The sequence below is a fragment of the Euleptes europaea genome, unplaced genomic scaffold, assembly GCF_029931775.1.
Source record: "Euleptes europaea isolate rEulEur1 unplaced genomic scaffold, rEulEur1.hap1 scaffold_84, whole genome shotgun sequence".
NCBI classification, from domain to species: Eukaryota; Metazoa; Chordata; class Lepidosauria; order Squamata; family Sphaerodactylidae; genus Euleptes; species Euleptes europaea.
Window position 1 is genome coordinate 44,483 of NW_026612604.1, and position 23,550 is coordinate 68,032.

At 44.7% G+C, this 23,550-nt stretch overlaps 1 protein-coding gene across 1 annotated transcript in view; it reads right to left on the reverse strand.

The window, feature by feature from the left end:
• LOC130493175 (rho guanine nucleotide exchange factor TIAM2-like) overlaps positions 1-22,985 on the reverse strand; it is a gene marked incomplete at its 3' end in the record, with an annotated part of 62,972 nt that extends 39,987 nt beyond the window's left edge. The window contains exons 1-5 of the mRNA XM_056866878.1: positions 22,815-22,985; positions 17,752-17,976; positions 8,877-9,062; positions 6,746-6,892; positions 847-918 (exon numbers count right to left, since the gene is read on the reverse strand). Coding sequence (XP_056722856.1) covers positions 847-918; positions 6,746-6,892; positions 8,877-9,062; positions 17,752-17,976; positions 22,815-22,946 — 762 coding nt within the window. The remainder of the gene's footprint in view (positions 1-846; positions 919-6,745; positions 6,893-8,876; positions 9,063-17,751; positions 17,977-22,814) is intronic.
• Between the last annotated feature and the right edge of the window lie 565 nt (positions 22,986-23,550).

Here is a 23,550-nt window from a genome sequence, read left to right on the forward strand (position 1 = left end):
CATCCCAGAGATACTAGACACTGCTATTTTGTCCAGTGTTGAGAATCCAACATCTGAAACTTACCAGTACACAGCTGTAGCTTGGTCCAAGTTTAACTGGCTTTCCTAGGGTTCTCCAGTCCACTTACACAAGAACCATGTTGAAATCCAGTTTTGGCTCAACAAAAATGGCAGTCTAAATGTAAGAATCTCAATGCCAGCCTGCAATGGTTTTCGAATGTGTTCTGGATAACCCTGGGTTGCTCAGAAGCTTTATCAGGAGTTCCTGATAAAGACAGCTTGCCCCACCCCAGAGCTGATTTCCCCTGTAATGTATGGCATAACAGGCATCATAAGACAGACAGTGCAAGTGATTAAAATGAATGGGCTGACAGGACTCTTTAGGATTGCACTGTGCCTGAATCCTCTGCAAATCACATAGATTCCCATGGCAAGCACTCAAGAGTTGTTTGACCGACAAGGTCAAAGCAGAAACAGTCCTTTGAAGGTAGAAAGGTTTGAAAACCACTGTTACACAGAAACACAGAGGTTGAGCCCTCCTCCTGGGGATGTGGCCACCTCCAGGTCAGACACCAGCCTGTGTGTCTTAAGTAAAAATGTAAAATTTGAACAACATCCACGGTGCAAAGTAGTGTGACAACACCCCACTGAGGCAAGAGATACAAATAAATATTTAAGTGCCTCCTGTGAACCCTTTCAGAACCTTGTGAGGGGAAAAGTAGTATTTTTTCCTCTCCTTTAGAGATAGGTCAAACACCAACTTTCCTCCTGCTTTATATTTTTCATATGACATGAACCAAGAAATGCATTAAGTCAGTGCCCAGAGCAAAAGTTAGTTTATCTTACCTCAGCAGAATTACTGGAATTTTGAGGTAGCTGAGTTCCAGTAAAGTCATGACCACCAGCTGAGTCAAAAATCTAATTAAAAGAAATGCATAGGTTAAAGTATAAACTCCACATTGTGTGGTATAACTTTTGTAGGCAAACAAAGAGGAAAAGATACAGAACTACAGACAGGTAAAGCTGAACAACTACAAAATATTTAATCATATATTTCTCAAGTGGGATCTGTGTTTGTAGATATCTCAGGGACCTAAATGGGAGAAAGGGCAGTGTAGACCATTACAGAAAAACAGCAGCCCCAACTCCCCGAGACCCTTTCCAGGCAAAGGTTTTACAAAGCCATGCTGCTGGAGAATATCAATTCACTGTTTATCAAACAAATTTATTTACCAAACTAAAATTATCAATAGCAGGTTCTTTATTATTCTGCTATGACATCTCGCTCTTTTATCCTCCCATGACTTTAGAATATGTGATCAAGTGGACAACCATTAAACAGCAATACAATCCTTTAAAAAGTCCCCCCCTTTTCCCCATTTTCTAAGGAAATAAGAAAAGAAAAATAAACAGAAGTACAAAATATTTGTGCAGTACTACATAAATTTATTAATGAAGTTCTCAAACAGCCAAGATCTTCTTTCAGAATTTGAATCTGAGTAGCAACAGCTAATCCAGACAGTGACGTAGAGTTCTCTCTGCTGGACAAGACCCCTATCTCCATTTTGGGGTATTCGTCACCAACAGCTTTTTAAATGTATAGTATTTAAGTGCCGGTGCCCTTATAAGATTCCTGATCTCTTAATCATGTTTCAGATTTAGGGAGCTAGCCACAAGACCAAATGCTTCTTCCCCATCCCTTCCCTGTTTGAATGAATTTGTATTACCAGCCCCTTCCTCTACAATGAACACTGGCCAAATGTTGAAGCTAGTTTTAAACCTTACACACTTTCTAATACTCTGAATGGTAAATTAGTAGTGGGGGAATTTCTGAAACTGTCTATTGACAGCAGAACTATTTTTTTCCCCATGTGACTTGATAACGGAGCTTGTGATAAAGTGCATGTGAGAAACTGCAAGAGATAATGTTACTATTTTTTGTGTTTTACTTTCTGATTTGCTCCTGATTATTGGCTTTATCTTACTAAATATCATTAGTTATGGAACTGAATTTGGGGTTTTAAGCGATTCACTGGGTTTATGACTGGGGAGATTCTCGCTCATCACTGTTAACAGGCAACTGAGCTGTTTCCCACAGCGTCCTTTCCTAAACCCAGGCAGATAGACAGCCACAGAGGCACAACTTTATTGTGTGGGAATAGCTCCATGAATGTTCGAGGTGTGTGAACAGCAGAAAGGTTTCTCAAGGCTTTGCGAGAAATATGGCTCAGACTCCCACTTGACCCTCTGCACATCTAAACATATTCGTCTGCAATCGATTTTTACTTTGTAGGCTTAGTAAGGGCTCTTTTGTAAGGCCACATTTTCCACCAAATCATCTTGAAAGTCAGCCCCACATGGAGTGAGTTACATAATCGTCTGATATTAGACCTTGCTTAGTTAAAAGCATTCCCCCCCCCACATCGGATTTGGAAACACAGGACAGAGTAACATCAACTCCCTTGCTGCATTTCATGCTTGCCACATGTTTCTGCAGAATATTTTTTCAACTCTGCTTTACTGTGCCCCATCAGTGATACTTAAATTACCATGTTTATGGCCTTTTCAATCAATTTGCCACTACAAACATCACAGGAATAGATAACAATCTTAAGGACCCACATATAATGTAGCTTCCCATCTCTTCCATTAAGTAACTGATTGGGAGTAATCTATTTAAAAAGTCATGCCCCTTTTATTAATGTCCACAGCAGAGACTGTACCAGTTCTGGATTCACAGTCATCATACACAATTAGGTCTGCTACAGGAGATAATAAACTTTGTATTTGGTGCCATTATCCTACATATTGATTTATCTCATTATTATCCTCTCCTTCTTTCAAGGAGTTCAAGGAGGCAAACATAAAATTCCCTCCCTCCTGTCAGCCCAGGTGTAGGTGCACATTCCATTTGGCACCAGCCTAGCTTTGTTTTTTGGCCCAAAAAATAACCGTTTAAAATGATGTCGTCAATCAATGGGAAAGCAGCTACAGAATAGACTCTGTAGTGGACAAACATTTCCAAGAATGCCACGCTGATAAGAGATCTCCAGGATGTTCTCATCCCTTTTCCCACCCAACACCGCTGTTCAGATGCCTGCCGGGGCAGCCACTTGGCCTCGGTGACTTGGCCTTCTCATCAGCACCTACACGCAGGGTTCCCAAGTTCGCTCGTGATTCAGTACCGTGCCACCCTTCTTGAAAGTTCCCTCTTTATTTGTTAGTGACTCAGTGCAGCAAGTAAGGGGAGCTGACCTAAATATTTCAAGGGATACTTGCTAAATGTTTCAGTTGTATGAGGTTTGAAGAGAGGCTTGGATTCCACCTAGACATTCTGCAGGTGGAAGGGGTGGACACAATTTCTGCTAATTCTCCCACAGCAGACTACCAACTCTCCCAGAACTATTCCTGAGGGTCCCTCCACCCACCAGAAGCAGCATTTCGGGGAACTTTTGGAGTTGCAGAGAGAGGAGTAGGCAAGAAATCTGTGCGCCACAGAGATTTTTAGGTGGGACCCAAGGAATGGTCTTGAATGGTTTGCAAAACTAAGACTGCTCATGTTGGAGAGTGGGGGCAGTGAATGATTATCATACACTGTGTACAAAGGAGACCAAAGAATAATTCCTGCCACATGCTTATATCACTTATATTTCCATTGAAATATTATGGAACATTATGGCATCTGCATGAAAATCCCAAGGTATCAGTGAGGACCCACTGCATTCACTTCCCTGGATTCAAGCCAATGGCTAAGAAGCAAAAAAAAGGATGCAATACTGCGTACAGACTCCCAAGCATCTTTTTTTTTCTTTGTAAATAGCTGGAACACAAGCACCCAAACTCAGACCAGGATCACATGGGTGGGGTGCATGAAGTTAAACCTGTCACTCCTGTATGTTTGCTTCAAGGGCAGGAAATCAATGTATGTTTGCTTCAAGGGCAGGAAATCAGCACTGGAAGAAGGATTAAACAGCGGCTGGACAAACACTTGTCAGGGGTGCTCCAGGCTGATCCTGCATTGAGCAGGCAGTTGGAATAGATAGCCTGTATGGCCCCTTCACACTCTAGGATTCTATTCTATGATTTACATCCCCACCCCAATCCAAATCCAAACCAGAATCCTACACACAATTTAAAAGGCTGCTTTAACTCCCAGTATCTTGTTGTGTTTGGCTTGGAGATATTTTGGTCCAAAACTTTTCAGCGTGAAAGAAGCCTGTTGATAAGTAGCACAGGCAATCCAAGTCTAACCATGCATTCCTGAGATGCAGGTGTGCGGGGACGGCAGGGAAGAGGTGCAGTTGCGCCTCCTCCTAAGCCATTTCCCGCACGCCACCAGGATGCAAAAAGCCTTTAAAAGGCTTTTTTTCATTTTCAACGGGGCTAAAAGCCCCATTGAAGACAGCGAGGCTGCACCTGCTAAAAAGCTAGTGCAGCAACACTGCCCTGGCCACTGGTGTCTGGGGCCGAAAGGGCATAGGGAGCTGCCTAATGGCAGCTCCGCCCCCTGCCCCAGGAATGCCCCCCCCCCCCGCGCCGGCACCGCAAGTCTCCGCTGTGGCCTGCGCCACGGGAAGACTTCACAGGTGGAGGGGTGAGACGCAGCTCAGCGGCGCTCAAGCGCTGACGGAACTGCCCTCGTTGCCAGTGTAAGTGCGTCTTGTCCCATGATAAGATGCACTTACACTGGCAGCGAGGTCACACCGCCTCCTGAGAGGATTTGCCCCCCCTCAGGAATGCATGGTTAATCTGGTACATGTTGGTGCATAGCTGACACTGCAAAGCATTCTGCTAAATTACAGTTTAAATAAATAAATGTTGATTGGACTGGAAATTCCTATACATCACAGAATGAGCAAGAGGGACAAAATGAAAACATTTCATCCCTCTAATGGAGCAGAGTGTTAAGCTACACTACTGCAGTCCAAAGCTCTGCTCACGACCTGAGTTCGATCCCGATGGAAGTCGGTTTCAGGTAGCCGGCTCAAGGTTGACTCAGCCTTCCATCCTTCCGAGGTCGGTGAAATGAGTACTCAGCTTTCTGGGGGGTAAAGGGAAGATGACTGGGGAAGGCACTGGCAAACCACACCGCAAAACAGTCTGCCTTGGAAACATCGGGATGTGACGTTACCCCATGGGTCAGGAATGACCCGGTGCTTGCCCAGGGGACCTTTACCTTTAATGCTCTTCTATTATAATTCCCCCATCGCATGTAAATATGAGACTTCTAATTATCTACAGGCATCTGAAGAAGCACATCTTTATAGATCCACAGTAGTGAATCAATATGCTAAGCGTCAGACTGTAAAAGTACCCCTTTAACCTTTTAAAAAAAGACATATTAATCTGCAGCATTAAAACTGTATCATGAAAAGGAAAATAAAATTATCTTGGGCTGAAGACTTTGAGCAATGTTCAGTTGCTAAGATACTACAGTGTTATATTTGATAAATGATTTAGCCCAAGAGGCAATAATCAAACATATCAACTAAACCTGCAAAATTTGGCTTCGTAATAAATTGAAGCCTTCTGGAAGAATAGCTATGAAAAAGCTAAATAGAAATCTCTCCTCTGCTCAATGCAAAAATGTCTGTCACTTAGAAAACCACAAGGTGCCAGTAATTTATAGTTATAGTAAACTTGGTCAAGCTGGGCTTTTTCTTTCAGTGTTCCATTACATTTCTGGAACTAAGAAGAAACAATCTATATGTCACTGGTGAATTCACAACCAAAATACAATTTTACGTTACTTGTATTAGCTATGTTCTCTTGCATAACCTTTTGTTTTTCTTTCATTGCCTAATAAGTGATCCTATGCTTTTGGAGATCCTTCAACACTTAACAGCGCATTCCTGAAATGCGCCCGTGGCCCGACCCAAAGGCCTTAGGAGGCCGACAAAGGCTTCCACTGGCGCAGGGGCCCACATCACCGGCGCCCGGAAGGCGCACGCTGGCGTGAGTTGCCCCAGCGCAGGTGTGCAGGCCCAGCCACCGGTCCCCAGCCACAGCTGTGGCAGCGCTGGGCCTGGATGCTGCGCAAGCCTCCCACTGGCCTCTGGATGCCGGTACAGCATTATCTTCTCAGGCTGGTAGCAGCTCTCCAGGGTCTCAGGCAGAGGTCTTATACAACAGCTCTACCTGATCCTTTCAACTGGAGATGCCGGGGATTGAACCTGGGACCTTCTGCATGCCAAGCAAATGCTCTGTCTTTGAGCTACAGCTCCTCTCCTACGTGGAAGTAGGCAGGCCTGCATAGAAATAGAGACAGAAGCCTAAGCTTTGTTTCCCCAATTACTGGTAGTCAGTCTGCCCTGCAGACAGAGTGGAGAGAGAGAGACAAAGGGAGAGACTATGGCTTCACCTGATACTTACACACTCAAAACCAAATGAGATGTGAGAGATCAGTGAAGAAAAGATGTTTCCAAGAGAACACCCAATCCAGGCCCAGACATCTCTCAGTGGCGATTCTCATAACTATCTCTGCCATGGTGACTGCTGAAACTCTCAAAACCATCTCAGAGGCAACTACCCAAACCATCTCTTGCACTTGTAATACCCATATGCTAGGGTAAAGAGGATAAGTGAATGCCTGCTGGTATGCAGAGAGAGCAGTTTTCCCCACACCACTGTTTGTGAAATAAGCCTATTCCTACGCTAATCAACTAATGCGAACAACTATTTCATCACTGGCAAGTTAATTTTAGCTTTAAAAAATAGAATTAGAACAAACAGGGGTGGGGAGAACCTGTGTTATCGATGGCCTTTTCTCCTTTGCCTTTCTTGCCAGGGTGTCCAGACCCTTCAGGGAGGAAAACAAACCCTTCTTACTCCACACTCTCTGGGACAGAGACAGCGTTCGCTTCCTAAGAGCAGCCTCATCCCTGGAACAGACCTAACAGAAGCGAGAGACAAAGAAGAATCTCAGTACAGACATTTTACATTATGAAAAAAAAAGAGAGCGAAACAGAGCTACAAAGAAGGAAGAAATAAAAGATGTTCTGGTTCATCTCCGAAACAACAACCAGGTCAGACACTTTTTAAAAAGGACAAGTTATATAGTCATAACAGACTATAGCAAATACTAGCAACCTAAGCAAAGTAACCCACCCTTTAATTTGTAATGTATTTCAGTCGGATTAAAATATTACTTTGGATGTTCTATGGGATTTTGTGTGATCTTTTAGACCATTATGTACATTTAAATAAAAATTAAATTAAAAATGCAATAAACATGGTTAAAGAAGGCTTTTTCAACACACACCAGGTATCAAAATTATAAAGCATATTCATTCAATAAAGGATCAATAAGAATTTGCCATGAAAAGTAGTATTTTTTTCACCCTAGAGCTTTAATGCTATTTGTTTTCTTTGGAAACAAAAAGGACTAAAAACGTCAGTAGGAACCTCTTTGCAATTCGTATCATTTCAAATGTAACAAAATTGCCTGCACGTAAGATAAAAAGCGAAAAAAATGCACACAGATCCCTTGTGAGGAACAAACACACCTTACATCTATGAGCAGGGACGCTGTGGTCAATTACAGCTCTCCAGGACAAGAAGCCATGTTCAGGCATCCATTTGTGTGGGGTCTGAATGAACAGAGAGATTAGCGGAATCATGTCCACTTGTCTCACCCCACCTGCATGCAGCTGAAAGCTTCTAAGTGCTCAGGAAGCTTAGGAAATGAAGGGTACCCAATGCCCCGTCCCTCTTCAGAAATTACGGTGAATACGTGGAGGGAAAGGCATGGTTAGCATGCACAATGCCAATCCCTTCCACACGCATAAATTCAACATATGCAAAAAGAAATAAATGAACAGTGCAGCCGGCACCTGTGCCATGGAAACGCTTCAATTGTAACAAATTTGTCACGTTTGAAGTGTTTTTGCTTAAACAGGAAAAAGGACACAAACCAGGACTTCTAGGTAAAGCTAGCTTCTGAAGCTGCTAAGTATTTAGACCAGGGGTGGGGAACGACAGGCCCAGGTGCTGTTTAAGGCCCGCTAAATCATTTGGTCTGGCTCTTCATGGGTCCTGGCAGATCTCCAGCTCAGCAGGATCTAAGACTAGTGATCCGCCCCCTCCCGCGGACAGGAATAGCCTCTATTCAAGGCAGATGTGAGTTTGTTTTGCCGAGAAAAGGAACATTTTCCCCCCTTGCAGAAGAGTTGTTAGCTATGGAGCTGCTAGGACCGCCCAAGAAACTGTGTTAACCCTTTCCCACCCGGGCCATGGAGAAATGTATTCCATTCTGCAATTCAAGAGGGCTGGGGGCAGAAGTGGAGACAATGGAGGGGTTAAAGGGGGCAGGGCCAGAATGCGCGGGGAGGGGAGTTTTTAGTCAGTGTGTCCTCATTTCGTTCCTGCAGGCGGAGGTAGCAGGAGCCGGCTGTAGAATCCAGCCTCGACCATGTGGAGCAGAAGCAACTCTGGCGTGTGGCTGGCTGGCTACGCCCGGCTGGTGCAACAGACCATCCTGTGCCACCAGGTGGGTGAGTGCGCCATTGGTTGGATGCCTGCCTGCTTGCCCACCCTGGGGGGGTGTCATCTGGGGGGCTGTCTGCTTGGGGCTTGGTTGGCTTGGTTGGCTAATTTTTGAGTTGATAATTTTGTATGGCCCGTGAATGATGTTATAAATATCCAAATGGCCCTTGATGGAAAAAAGGTTCCCCACCCCTGATTTAGACATTTCAGAGGAACCCAAATGACATAAAACTGGATGTTTCTGACTTCTTTTTTCTTCTCACACTTTTTAAACACTTTTTTATTTACTAGCCGAATATTAAAAAATACTGCTTCGGAAAAATCCTACTATCTTGCCGTATACATGGCCACACCTTTATATTATGTTTGTATATAATCTTGTTCCAGCTCACCAATGCATGAAAGGAGGAGACTGAGAAGATGCCAAGCCTTCCTAGGGCCATTTTTGAAGGGCGACCTGCAGCAGCCAGAAGGCTCTTTGGATTGGGTAACTCTCCACCTTGCAGGCTGGCTACGTAACAGCGCATCCGGAAGAGATCCATATTAAATTTCTCCAGATTCTGCTCCCATTGCTGGATCTATTGAGATAAACAAATGAAATATTAGAAGAGAAATTCTAACAGTGTGTCAGATTAGTATCTGGACACCCCCACTGTGTCATGAAACTTGTCAGGTCATCTGGGGCCCGTCACTTTCTCCCAGCTTATCCTGCCTCATAGGATGGCAGGACGGAAGAAGAAGAAGAGTTGGTTTTGATATGCTGACTTTCTCTCCCACTTAAGGGAGAATCAAACTGGCTTACAATCACCTTCCCTTACCCTCCCCACAACAGACACCCTGTGAGGTAGGTGGGGCTGAGAGAGCGTGACTGGCCCAAGGTCACCCAGCTGGCTTCATGTGTAGGAGTGGGGAAACCAACCTGGTTCACCAGATTAGCCTCCGCCGCTCAGGTGGAGGAGTGGGGAATCAAACCCGGTTCTCCAGATCAGAGTCCACCACTCCAAATCACCGTTTTTAACCACTACACCATGGAGTCCTTGAAAGAAAGTCAGGATCTAAATACACTCCATGGATAGAAGAAAAATTAATGAGGTGTGTGTAAAAACCAAGGACTACATCCTGCAACTCTCTACTAAATTACTTTAAACAGGACTGAGTTTTTATCTTCTCAAAACAGTGTGTGCACCAATCCCAGTGTACACTACCAATTCCTCAAAATCTGGACTGAAATAACAATGAAGTTGACGACCTAAAATGCACATTAATATTACAACCAGGAGAAGAAAAGGGAGAGCAAGGTGCAAGGTTGAGCGTTTATTTAGCTCTTCCAGATCCCTACGTGTTTCGCAATTTGAGAGAAATTTCTATGGAAGATCCCAGATGAAGCAAATTGCAGAACGCGTAGGGATCTAGTAGAGCTCAATAAGCTCTCAACCTCGCACCTTGCACTCCTTTTTCTTCTGCCCACTGGTGCGGTCTTATTTTTTTCCATAATATTAGAACCAATCATGAACGTGGCAGTAGTTTGTTATCCAAAGAAGCCATTTAAAACAAAAAGGAAAAGAAAAGGATCCTATTAGTGCACATTGCTGAAGACTATACTTGGTTTCCCAAATTTACAAAAATCTCTCAGTTCTTAACAGCTTACAAAAGCAGCTCCAGACCTTTAAAAGCCACTTTTAAACCCAGAACTTGCCAACCCACACAGCTTCCCCTAGCAGGCAGGCTGGCGTGAGGGTTGGTGTCATTGGCTGGCAGGTGGGTCACTTGATGCTGGATCCGGGCCCAATGCTGTGCCAAATGCTCCGGTGATTATACTCAATAAAAGCTGTGGCCATTTTACCCAACCAGCTGCCTGTGGTCTATTCTCCCTGTATGCTCCCTCCCTCCTTCACTCCTGGGACCACAAGTGTGATGTTGCACTTAAGAGCTATATGCTCTTAAAAGTTGTTCACAAAAGACATTTCAATATTATAAATGAAGATCAAATGGATTAGACAGAAATATCATGTACAAATGCAAATGATTCAAAAGTGGCTGTGTGTTTGTTATCACAGTCTTGTCACAATCTTATCGCATGTAATATGCATTTTTATTTATTGGACTGTTCTACAAATCCATAAAGTTTACCCTCCCTTAAGTTTATTCCTTCTTGAGATACTCATTGCTTCTGAACCATCTGATTGACGGACAGCGATGTCCAAGGAAGGTTGAACACATGAAGCTGCCTTATACTGAATCAGACCCTTGGTCCATCGAAGTCAGTATTGTCTACTCAGACTGACAGCAGCACTCCAGGGTCCCAGGCAGAGGTCTTTCACATCACCTACTTGCCTAGTCCCTTTAACTGGAGATGCCAGGGACTGAACCTGGGATCTTCTGCATGCCAAGCAGATGCTCTACCACTGAGCCACAGCCCCTCCCCGTTTCATAATGTCTTAATCTAACCTTATACCTACACTTGCATTATGAAAATGTGAGGATCAAGTATGCAGCATAACTTAAGACTGAAATTTTTTCAGAAGTGTTTACAGCCTATGTAACCCCCATAGAATATAAGTGAACATGATAAGGCCAAAGTGCACTTGATAACAAACAGGGCAGGGATTTTCCAAGGAGCTGTAAAGTGCCCTTTATAAGGCAATTCCTTCCTTTGTTGCCTCTGGAAGTAACAACAGATTTTTCCACTTTGAAAATTGTGTACTCCAATGAGACTAAAGAGGTCCCAGAGTTATGTTTATAGATAATTGCACCTGACCCCACGTATGCAACCCAGAAGCCTTGCATTCATGCAGGCACGTACGCATTCTCCTTCCTGCACAGGGACACTCTGTTGTTCAGATTTCTCAATCCAAATCAACAGCTTCATTTGGTTTGACTTTCTTCTAGTATGGCAAGAAGGTGAGAGAAAGCTCAACATACCATAGAACCTTACGCTTGATAATCACTCCAGACTTTCATATCATGTTGTGACTGTGGGATTTGGACATTTTGTTAAAGATAGGCTGTCAGTTTCATTTGTAAGGATGCCTTTAACAGACAAAGAAGTTCTGCAGTTCTATATTTGTTGAGACCTTGCTAAAACTACACCCAAAAGTCACAAAGATTTGTAGAAATTTGATACGTAATTAACAGTCTGGTGTGCTAGTTTCTTTTAGACCACTGAAGAAGGCAAAAACACCGAAAAATATGGTCTTTATGTGATTTATGTATGTCTAATTGTATATTATGCCAATTGTGTTATTTTAATATATGTGTTTGGAAGGTTCCTTGCAAGGCCATACAGGAGTCTTTAGCATTATTTGGTTTTAACGTGTATTAAATTTATGTCTACTTAGACAACTTTTTAATGGTTTAGCTTTTAATTATATTTTTGGCCCTGTTAGTTTTTTTTTTTTTTGCTTGACTTTCTAGGTCAGGGATGGGGAACCTGAGGCCCGGGGGCCGTATGCGCCCCCCCCGGACATTTTCCGTGGCCCTCGGGAGCTCCGGGGCCGGGTGTGTGTGTGTGAGGGGGAGGCGTGGAGGCTGGGGCCTGGTTGCGTGGGGCCGGTGTGCGCGGGTGTGTGTGTGTGTGGGGGAAGGCTTTTCTTTCTTTTTTTCTGTCACTCTCCTTTCTCTCCCTCTTTTTCTGTCCCTTTGTCTGTCTCCCTCCGTCCTTTTCTTTCTTTCTCCCCTCCCTCCATTTCTTTCTCCCTTTCTCTTTCTTTTCCCCTCCCTCCCTTTTCCTCTTTCTCTGTTTTCTTTCCTCCCTCCCTCCCTTCCCTGCGGATCGGCTGCGGGCTGCGCCCCCCTGGCGCCCCGTTTGCTTAGGCCCACTGCTGGCTGCCCTCCCGCCTGGGGGGGAGGAGGAAGGGGGGAGCAGGGGTGCCCTCCAGGCCTTCTCTGCGTGGCCTCCCCTGGGGTTGCCAACCTCCAGGTGGTGGCTGGAGACCTGGCAACCCTAGCCTCCCCCCCCCCCGCCGGGAGATCAACACCTGGTTATGGCCCCCGAATGTTGTTATAAATGTGCAAATGGCCCTTGACAGGGAAAAGGTTCCCCACCCCTGTTCTAGGTACTTAATTCTGTTTTTAGGGTTAAGTTTTGTTTTTGTTTTTCTTTCCCCTCCTTTTTTTGGACCTAGAGTCATAGCAACTAAAATGGTGATCACAATATAGAAAAGCAACTGGAGTCCAATTAATATTTTGAGGAAGCTGTGATAATATCCACTTGCCTGTGGTAGAATGGTCTCTAGATCAACAGACAAGAAATATTGACAAAAAACCTGGCATGTTTAGGCCACAAATGAATAACACAGGCATTCGTACGCAGATAAGCCAATACATATTTGGAGGGGATTTTAACTTTTGTGAATCTATTCACAAGCTAATTATTCAGATCTTGAAAGGGTAATGAGTACACAGAAACAGGGCACCACACAGGATACCTTGCTAGATCTGAACTCATAGCCCACCAACAATAATTTACTCCAAAACTATTCAACAACCATGGTGATGATTCCACTCCAAACTCCCCCTTCAGCAAGGAGAAAGGCCCTTCCACCACCGCAAGAGGTGAGAAGAGGCCTCTTGGCCATCTTTGGGTCCTGTTTTAGATCAATTTCGATGATTCTCTCAGACTAATGTAGACAGGGTTCTGTCATCTGTGAGGCCAATCGCTTGCCTCCTTGATCCACGCCCATCCTGGCTGGCGAAAGCCAGTGCAGGGGGGATACAAGCTTCCCTGGAAGACATTATCAATCTGTCCCTGGGTTCAGGGATCTTCCCGGGAATGTTCAAGGAGACAATGGTGATATTGTTCCTTAAGTAACCATCTCTAGACCCTTTGGATCTAGCCAACTACCACCCAGTTTCGAATCTTCTGTTTCTAGGTAAGGTAGTTGAGCAAGCAGTGGCTGAGCAGTTCCAGACTTTCCTGGAGGAAACATCAACCCTAGATCCTTTCCTGTCCAGTTTCCAACCTGGCCATGGGATGGAGGCAGTACTGACCACCCTCAGAGATGAGCTCCACAGACAGCTGGATTAGGACAGGTCGGCACTGCTGCTGTTGTTAGACCTCACAGTGGCATTCGACATGGTCGATTACATCTACTGGCCCACCACCTTGCCGACATAGGAGTACGTGGGACTGCCCTTCAATGTCGGATCTCATTTCTACAAGGTCGGGGACAAAGGGTGACATCTAGGGGAAGAGGCTCAACGCAGCACCCATTGGTGTGTGGAGACCCACAGGGAGAGATCCACTCTCCAATGCTTTTCAACATTGCTCAGGTTGTCAGGAGTTTTGTGCTGGGTTGCCATCAGTACGCTGATGACACCCAGCTGTATCTGTTGATGGACAGCCAGCTGGACACTGTCCTGGAACAGCTGGCCAGATGTCTGGAGGCTGTGGCTGGATGGTTGAAACAGCCGTTTGAAAATGAACCCATGAAAGACGGAGGTCCTGTGGCAGGACTGGGAAGGTTCTGGTAGGGGAATTCGGCTCCCCTCTCTTGACATGGTACAGCTGATACCAGCTCTCTCTGTCAAGAGTTTGGGGGTGACGCTGGATGCTTCCCTGTCATTGGAGGCCCAGGTCACAAGTATGGCTCAATTGATATTTTTCCATCTCTGCTGAGCGCGGCAGCTGATCTCTTATCTATGCAGTACTGACCTGGCCACAGTGATCCATGCAACAGTGATCCATGCAACAGTCACTTATAGACTGGACTACTGCAACTCACTGTATGCTGGGCTACCCTTGAGGCTACTCCAGAAACTTCAACTGGTCCAGAATGTGCTAGCGTGGGTCTTTACGGGGACCCCTCTAAGAGCACATACACCACCTGTGCTTCATCAGCTAAACTGGCTCAAGATTGAGTACCGGATCAGATTCAAGGTTTTGGTACTCACTTTTAAAAACCTGAACAGTCTGGTACCAGCATATCTGCAGGACAGACTCTCCCATTATAGCCCACAGAGAGCATTACACTCAGATGAGAACAACTTGCTGGTGGCCCCTGGCCCTAGAATCATTTGGCTGTCCTCAACCAGGGCCAGGGCCTTTTCAGCTCTGGCCCCATCCTGGTGGAACTGTCTGTCTAATTAGACCCATGCCCTGCAGGATCTAACTCAGTTCCACAGGGCATGTAAGACGAAGTAAGATGTTCCAACAGGCATATTGTTGAGGACAGTGGCAGTTATATGGATTGGCTGGCCTCCCTGCCCCCTCTTCCTTTGCCCTTCTGCCCTTTCTTCCCCTTCCCTTTTCTTTTCCCATTCCTTGTCTATCCCCATTGTCGGTGTCTCCTCCAGCTTGAGCTGGTGAGCCTTGGGGGTGAATGGCCTCTCTGAGAAACACCTGGCCCACCTCCCTGGCAAGGATATCTATTGGAGCCAGCCATTGAGAGAGGGCACCACCTCTATTAATAGGGGTTTAGTTTAAGCTTTTATTGTACATTTTAAATACTGTTTCTGTTGTATTCTGTGTATTTTACTGTATTTATTGATGGAAGTTGCCCTGAGCCTAGCAGTGTTGGGGAGGGCAGAGTATAAATTGAATAATAAATCAATCAATCATGAAAACATAAGAAGAGCCCTGTTAGATCAGACCAGTGGCCCATATCGTCCAATATCCTGTCTCACACAGTGGCCTACCAGTTCCTCTGGAGGGCCAACAACAGGCCACAAAGGCTGAGGCCTTCCTCGGATGTTGCCTCCTGGCACTAGTATTCAGAGGTTTACATGGAGGTTCCCTTCAGTCACCATGGCTAGTACTGATAGACCTATGGTTTCCTGAAACCTTGGGGAGGGGTGTTATAAGGGAAGTGCAAAACATCAATTCCAGAAGCAAAGCTCTGTCCTTGGCATCCAACCTAGGATTGCCAGGCCCCTGCCAGTGGTGGGGGATCCCCCACTCTGGGCCCCCTCTCTCCGGTGCCATTCAGCCGACCAGCGAGAGACTTACCAGTGGTAAATTTAAGCCTTAGCCTAGTCGTTGTGATGACATCATTTCCTGAAGTGACATAATCATGTTGCCAGCGTCATGGGAGATGCTCTGGAATTTGGCCAAAACTCTATGGTAAAAACAGCTTCTACCATAGAGTTTTTGTCCAAATACCAGAGCATCTCCCACAACCTCAGTGACATGATGGTGTCACTTCCAGAAGTGATGTTGGTGCGCCGGCGCCAGCCTCCCTCCGCAGCTGGTAAATCCCCCCTGGCAACCCTAATCCAACCTAATGCATCTAATGGCATTAGTAAAAAACATAAGTCAGAACTGTCGTCTAATGCTACTATAGACAGTGGAATTGTTCAAATAGTATGCCTTTACAAGTTGGTCACCCTTATACACAGAAATAATCTCTGGTTTGTCAACAAAAATATGGGCTGACATTTGTACTACCAGACATTTGTACTACCAGAATTTGTTCGAATTTGTTTTAGTAATAAAACTTTATCCTTTATTAAGAACTGCAATATGAGAAGGCAGTTAAGGAAAAACAGGAATTAACATGAACAGAGTACACAAAATTAAATTACGGTTTTAATTTACAAGCCTCTTTTAAGAGAAACCAGTTAACTTATTCCATGGGAAAGTTGCCATTTGTCCCCTTGTCAAAGATGAGGGAGGAATGCTAGATCTTTCGCTTACCTCTGATGAAATCTAGCCAGTATTTAGATGAAAACTAGAGGTTTCCTGGAGACTTATGCTATTTGCTAATACTGCTACCAAAAATTTACTCAAAATATTTGCACAGCCTCACAAAAAAAGCTACATGAGCTAATTATAATCAGAGTCCCTCAAGGACAGAGTGGGTTTTTTGCACTTTTGCTCCATGTTGCTTAGAATATTTTAAAGATAAAACATTATTCCTTCAGATTTTTAAAGTGTAATTTTAGACTCCAGTTTTACAGATTCAAAATATGTTCCAGTGGTGACAAGATTAATATTATGTAGCAGAGAACAGAGTGGTTTTTTTTTTCCTTAACATATCTGTATGAACAAATCCACTGTAACTGATTCAGACAGTAAACAGACCCACCTTCTGGAAATATTTGTTTAGCTGGCAAGCAGCTTAAACACCCAGGAGGGTGATGATCCCCGCTCCCAATTCCTTTGTTTTAAACTGATGCATTTTACTACTGTGCACAACAAGCTGGAGCCTCGCAGAGATTGTTCTCCCTTTACACGTCCTCTATGACAAGCTTTCCAACCACATTACAAACACCACAGAAAGCTCTTCAAACTCCAGCTCTTACATCTCAAACACAATCCTTACTGCACCCATTTAAAGGGATGACTCATCAAGCTCTGGACTGCCGCAACATTTTTTTACACGGTTTACAAATGACAACTGGATTGAAACAAACATATTACACACTTCCCAATCTCAGCAGTCAGAAGTAAAAGCATACCAGCCTAGGGATCAGACAGATTCACGTTTCAGACAGCAATGATGTTACTAACAATGTCACACTTAATTGTAGTTAAAGCCACTGAGGGAAGGACTTCTCCAGACAGAAGTCAAGTGGGGGTGGGGGGAGAGAAGCAAATGACCAACCCTGCAGCCTCCTCCAAACACTAGTGTTGCATTTACAACTGCCCTGAATGTAACCGTTGCAATCTGCAGAGGTATACCTGCAACTGGCCCACCAGGATTTACACATGCCCATTATTCAGGCATAAATTCAGGCATAGAAAAATCATGTTTCAGAAAAGATCAGGCTACAGAAAGCTAGTACTAGATTTTGAAGGAACCTTTGAACAGGAAACAAGCCCTTGCTGAAATTATACAATGAACCCAATTCTGAACTAGCTTCTTATGTTGCATGCTCTAGCCAGGGGGCACATTCCCACGGGTGGAGATTCATTCACGGAAGAAGTTATATCCCCCCTGTTGAACAGATGCAGTACTATCTACAAGAGATGCTAGCAGGAGCTGGGACATTTATTTCTGAAGACACCAAACCAATTGGCATTTGTATGTCACATGTTCTGGGTTTCAATAAAAGTCCTCAACTTACACAGGATGTGCCATGAAATTTTGGTGTGCCTCTTCCAGGATAGTAGAGGTACTGACATGTCCATGTATGGGGAAACGTGACTATTAGAATAATTGTCTGTGATGGTTTTCTTAAACCACTATCAGTATCACACAGGCAACAGGAAGTGTCTCCATTTGCAGTGCTCTTCCACAAGGGTGTTTGTTCTCAAGCCCAAAAGTACTGAAAAATTCTATACTATGAATGAGATACTGTGCAGAAATTAACGAATTAGTTCAGTACCTGGTTCTCAATGGCTTTCCTGTTCTTTGGATCACTAACAATAGAGAGTTGTAGCTCCGCCATCTTTTTCATCTTACTATCCATGTCAATCTTCTGGATGAGGCTCTTGGTCTGATTTTTCAGAAGTCTAACTGTATCCTCTTTCCCAAGTTTCTTAGCAAAGAGAGAAGCAGAAGCAGAGTGTATTGCTGTAACCCAGTTTTCGAGGTCGGTCTGGCTTGTAGCCTAAAAAAGACCCAACATACCCAAAACAAAAATTAGCATTATAAACAAAGAATGATAAAATAAAATTTAGCTGGTTGCAAAAGAAAGAGAGAAAACTATTGGTGTGGGGGGAGTCACCATAAAATTATGGGGGGGGGTCATCTTAACCCCTCCATGAATCCCACATGCAACTTGTTTTCTCCACAAGCAAAGAAATAATAAAAGGGTTGTAATATATCACAGTTCCCTTGAACAGCTGGCAGTTGTAATTGCGAGCAAAGCTTGCTGTTTGTCTAAAGGGTTAAAAAAAAGATAAAAGATAAAATAGTGCTTGGCTAGAAGGATGGCAAATAAATGCAACCCATTATTAGTGTAAAAGTAGGACTATACAGGGTGGAAGTTGCATTTGAAAGTATTCACAAACCAGAATCCAAAACAAGAGAAAGAAAAAGAAAATCGCAACTTCAGCTGTTGACCAACAGCAGTTAACATGCCTGCCCTTATTATTTAGGAACCGATTTCTGCAATGCATTCAGGGCCCTCTTCAAATAAAATGTTTTTCCTAGAAAGGAATAAATTGTTTTTGTGCAAGAAAACTATACAAGCAGCCCTTCGTAATATGCAAGCATCCCTGCGCCTGATTGGATCCAGAAACAGAAAGAAACATCCCAGACAGACAGTCTATCCATTGTATTCTTGTTATAATCTGTTAATAAAGCCAGGGCAGCCTTTCTTTGTGTTCCTAGAAATCATATCAAATACTCTGGGTGGGACTACATGCTGTGCGGGACACAGGGTTGTTGTCAAAAAGAGCATCACCATGCTGAGCCCACCCTCCTTCCTGTCTAATGGTCAGGATCACTTACCCCCTGCTGTGAAACCACATTATGGAGAGAAGGTGAGAATCCCATGCTTTGGATGGCGTCCCCACGTCCCCTGCTTGCATCACATTTGTTTATTTATTTATTTGGATTTATAATCCACCCTCAATCCCCAGGCAAGGCTTATGTGAAAGTACAAAAAAAAAAAATGGACTCTTAACTTCAACGAAAACTCCTTTATGTATATGTCTAGGGTTGCCAGGTCCTACCTCTCCTCCGGCACATCTCAGGATCGCTCGGCAACAAGTGGACGCGCCGGCGTGCGTGTCACTTCCTGTTTACAACCGGAAGTCCTGCCTCGCGAGAGGCCTGATGCCACACAAACTCTTAGTTTGGGTGGCATAATGCCCCTTGCGAGGCGGGACTTCTGGTTGTAAACAGGAAGTGACCTGCCGCGGCGTGTACGCGCGTGCATGTTTGCCGGCCGACCGTCAGCTGGTTGGCGGGCAAAGGGGCAAATTGCCGGGGGTTTGCCTGCCACCACCGGGCACCTGGCAACCCTATATATGTTTCACGGCACAAATTCCAAGAATGATTGGTAAGTAAGGCTGAATGGCGGCCAGAAATGAGTGGCAAATTGATCAATGGTTGTCGAAGGCTTTCACGGTCAGAGTTCATTGGTTCTTGTAGGTTATCCGGGCTGTGTGACCGTGGTCTTGGTATTTTCTTTCCTGACGTTTCGCCAGCAGCTGTGGCCGGCATCTTCAGAGGAGTAACACTGAAGGACAGTGTCTCTGTGTCAAGTGTGTAGGAAGAGTAATATATAGTCAGAAAGGGGGGTAATGATTCAGCTCAAACCCCCCCTTTCTGACTATATATTACTCTTCCTACACACTTGATACTGAGAGACACTGTCCTTCAGTGTTACTCCTCTGAAGATGCCTGCCACAGCTGCTGGCGAAACGTCAGGGAAGAAAATACCAAGACCACGGTCACACAGCCCGGATAGCCTACAAGAACCAATGATCAATGGTTAATAACTGGGGGGGATCGAGCCACACCGCTTAGCAGAGTTTGAAGGAGGCTCCTTAGGCTGGTGGAAGGCTTCCATCTTTGTTGAATCAAGTGGCTGGATCCACCCTATTGATTATAAGTATGTCCAATTAGTTGGGCGAGGAGCCCCGTGGCGAAGAGTGGTAAGCTGCAGTCCTGCAGTCCAAGTTCTGCTCACGACCTGAGTTCGATCCTGAAGGAAGTTGGTTTCAGGTCGCCGGCTCAAGATTGACTGAGCCTTCCATCCTTCCGAGGTCGGTAAAATGAGTACCCAGCTTGCTGGGGGTAAAGGTAAGATGACTGGGGAAGGCACTGGCAAACCACCCTGTAAACAAAGTCTGTCTAGTAAACGTCGGGATGTGACGTCACCCCGTGGGTCAGGAATGGCCCGGCGCTTGCACAGGGGACCTTTACCTTTAATTAATAGTGGGCCCCAACTCAGTAGAAGGCCCAATTTGGTGGCCTGGGCTGGGAGAGGTGCCTGAGCCTGCTCTGCAGGTGGCGGGGTGCAGCGGCGGGCCCCTTTTCCTCGCTGCCATGAAAGGGAGACGAGCGAGGGAGATGCAGGAAGCACGGGACCTGAGGTGTCCCGTGCTTCCGCCTGCGCTGCTTCACCCTGCCCTGATCCTAGATGGGCCAATTGGGGCCCGGGTGGCTGCAGGGGGAACAGTTGCCCCCCCGGGCGTGCCGGACCTGGTGCCTCCACTCAGGTCCGGAACGCCGCCATTAAAGGGGGCCAGAAGGGCCCCGGCGGCATGCTATCCAGGCTTTTCCCACCTACCCTCCCTTTGTTCAGTGTTTTGTTCATTGTTTGTCACAACTTGGTGTTGGCGGTTTGGCTTGGGGCCGGATCCAGTTTCGCCTTCTGGAGACCTGGATACAAATCTTTGCGGTCCCTATGAGACAACACCTACTAAGGCACTTATACATATATTTATTATTGATACAGGTCACCGAAGAAGCCATATGCGAAACGTGGTCCCGATCTAGACAACACGTCTGACATCTTTTTCCTGTGGCTTTACTTTAATAACTGCAACCTAAAAAGAATTTGAAAGATTCAAAAAAATTCTAATATCAAATGATACCTTAATTGGTTGATTACTTGAACTTACCTGTTGAATCAGGATCTTTGGCATCCTCTTGATAAGTCATATTTATTGGATTGTTATTGTAAATTTTGTATCTGGTTGTACTCCCTTTGTATATGCTGTATATATTTATTCACTTTGCACTTTATAAAATTCACTTATTTGCTTTATAGTGTTATAGTGCTGTTTTGGGTTGCTCCAATTATCCTTACAGCACTGAGCCTTCTTTTCTTGTGGTAGTACTTGGAGGTTGGCAACCCTAATGAGGATCCCAATAAGGGGTTTTGGGGGAGGCCTGGATATGTATTCGAGCAAGGCCAACTCTGGGGGCTGCCAGGGACAAACCCAGCGGGGGATGTCAAGGGACTTGCACAGCTTGGGGGCAAGTGGGGCTTGCCCAGCTGGGGGGCAAGTGGGTAGGGCCTCCTTCCAAGTGGCAGTGAACCACACAGCTGGCTTCTGTCCATGTGGGTTCAGATACTGCCATCTCTGTTGCTCCCAGCAAGGCTGGCTGGGAGGTCTGCACATCGGCCTGCACCAGGTAGGCCGATGTTAAGGATCAAGCCCCAGTACCATGCCCATGCCTACTGCTGTAACAATAAAGTTGTGCCATTTCATCCAGCTACTGTCTCTGTGCCATACTGCAAATCAAGGTCTGGGGAACATTAGGGGAAGCTCGGCCTCTTGCGGGGTGATGGTTTGGGGAGTCAGAGGGGGCTCGGCCCTGCTCCCCATAAGCACTAGGCCAGTAATTGGGCAATTGGTTTTTTTTTAGAACTTTAATTGTGTATTAGCACAGGCTGTGTTTTAGATGCAATATTTATTTATTTTTTTAAAATCCCTGAGTAGCACCATCTTAGAAAAGGCATCTCTGATCTCTCTCACCCTGGAGGGAATACCTCTTCTAAGATGATTGTGCATGCATCCATCATACAAGTATTGTCCATCAGAAGCACTGTGTTTATCTGTATGCACATTTGCGTGGATTTAGCGACTTAATCGATTGAAACACATACTGTTAAATCAACCAGCGTTTCTTTAAATGAGTCACAGATCTTCTGGCAAGTTTACTAACTTCCCCTGCCTTTGCTTGGAAGACAGTTACACAGTCACATGCTGCCAGATCTGCCACATCATGCATAGGCCGAAGCATTCATTTCACAAAGCGAGAAAACTGGCTGACAGCTGTGCTTGCTGGAGAATCCAGAAAGAAAATAGGTAAAACCATCCGAACTGGAATGCTGTGCCAGGGAACCGTCACAATTTTTCTCTCCAGTTTATGGGTTTTGTCAATGAAGTATATTTAATGAAGAAACAAAACAACAAAAGGACACTGTGAAGAGCTTTAGGCATTACACAAGGACCACACCTCCTGTAGACCCAGCCTATATTTTGCTGCATTCTGATGTCAGCAAGATGATATCCAATTAAAACTTGTTCTTATTTCTTATTTGCTCATGGCAGCTTAGCTAGAGTTGGCCAAAAAAGTACTCCCAGTCTTCCTTGCTGAAGATATCCCAGATTAAGTCACTATGGCCATGCTAAACCAGGTATATTTCTATTAACTTTGGCCTTTTGCAGCATACGCCACGGAACTTTATAAATCAGCATCAAAGGCCAAATACAACATTACTTATATACAGTTTTTGATATTTACCTCTCAAATTCTGCAGTCTGTTTTTGTTAAAAGACTTGTCCATAACTTGCTTTATTTATAGCTAGCACATGGATTTTGTTATTCCTGATAGAAAGTTTGTTTCCTGCTTATTTTAGAATCTATAGGTATTAACTATGTTGCTTTTATTAATGCCTACATTAAAGCTATGTTGTATTTTTCTTTTTTTTTAATGTGAAAAATTATGAAAATTTTAGATAAATAAAATAAAAAGAATACCTGGAACAGGTAGACATCTCCAAAAGAATTGCTTAGACAGAAAACATTCTCCTTCTTGGGGTGTTCTGGGCAAGACTGCACTATACTGTCTTCTGCAAACAGAGCATATCGAGGTGAGCTGTTCTGCTCCATGGAATTCTTCCCGTAAGTCTCGTAAAACAGCAAGGTGCATCCTTTTCAAAAGAAAAACCAAAACGAAAGAAAAATGAGCTCCCCGCTTGGGTCTTTGCGATTTCCTGAACTATACCCTCCAGGAAAATAAGATTAACCCTTTGACCCTATACGTAGTTGTAACCAAGGAAAACGCTACACATAAAGGATTGATACAGGAAGCACCGACATTACAGCAGTATTTCCCACACCAACTTCATCAAGCATAGACAACATTCATATGTTGTCAGGAAGGAATTTCCCTCCAGGTCAGATTGTCCAGGGATCATGGAGGTTTTTTGCCTTCCTCTGGCCATAGAGTGTGGGGGGAGGCACTGGGGGAGTGAGGGGGAGGTTTCCTGCGTTGTGCAGGGGGTTGGAGTAGATGACCTTTGAGTTCCCTTCCAGCTCTATGTTTCTACATATATCTGTAAATCCTGGCCCAATTAAGGTTCATATACTTTTGAAGATGGGGTTTTAAAAACGAGTACATATGATGTCCATACCCAACAAGGGTGCTAGGTGAAGTACTGGTGTAATACCACCACTTCCTACAATAATCTTGCTATGGGAAGCTGCCCTTAGT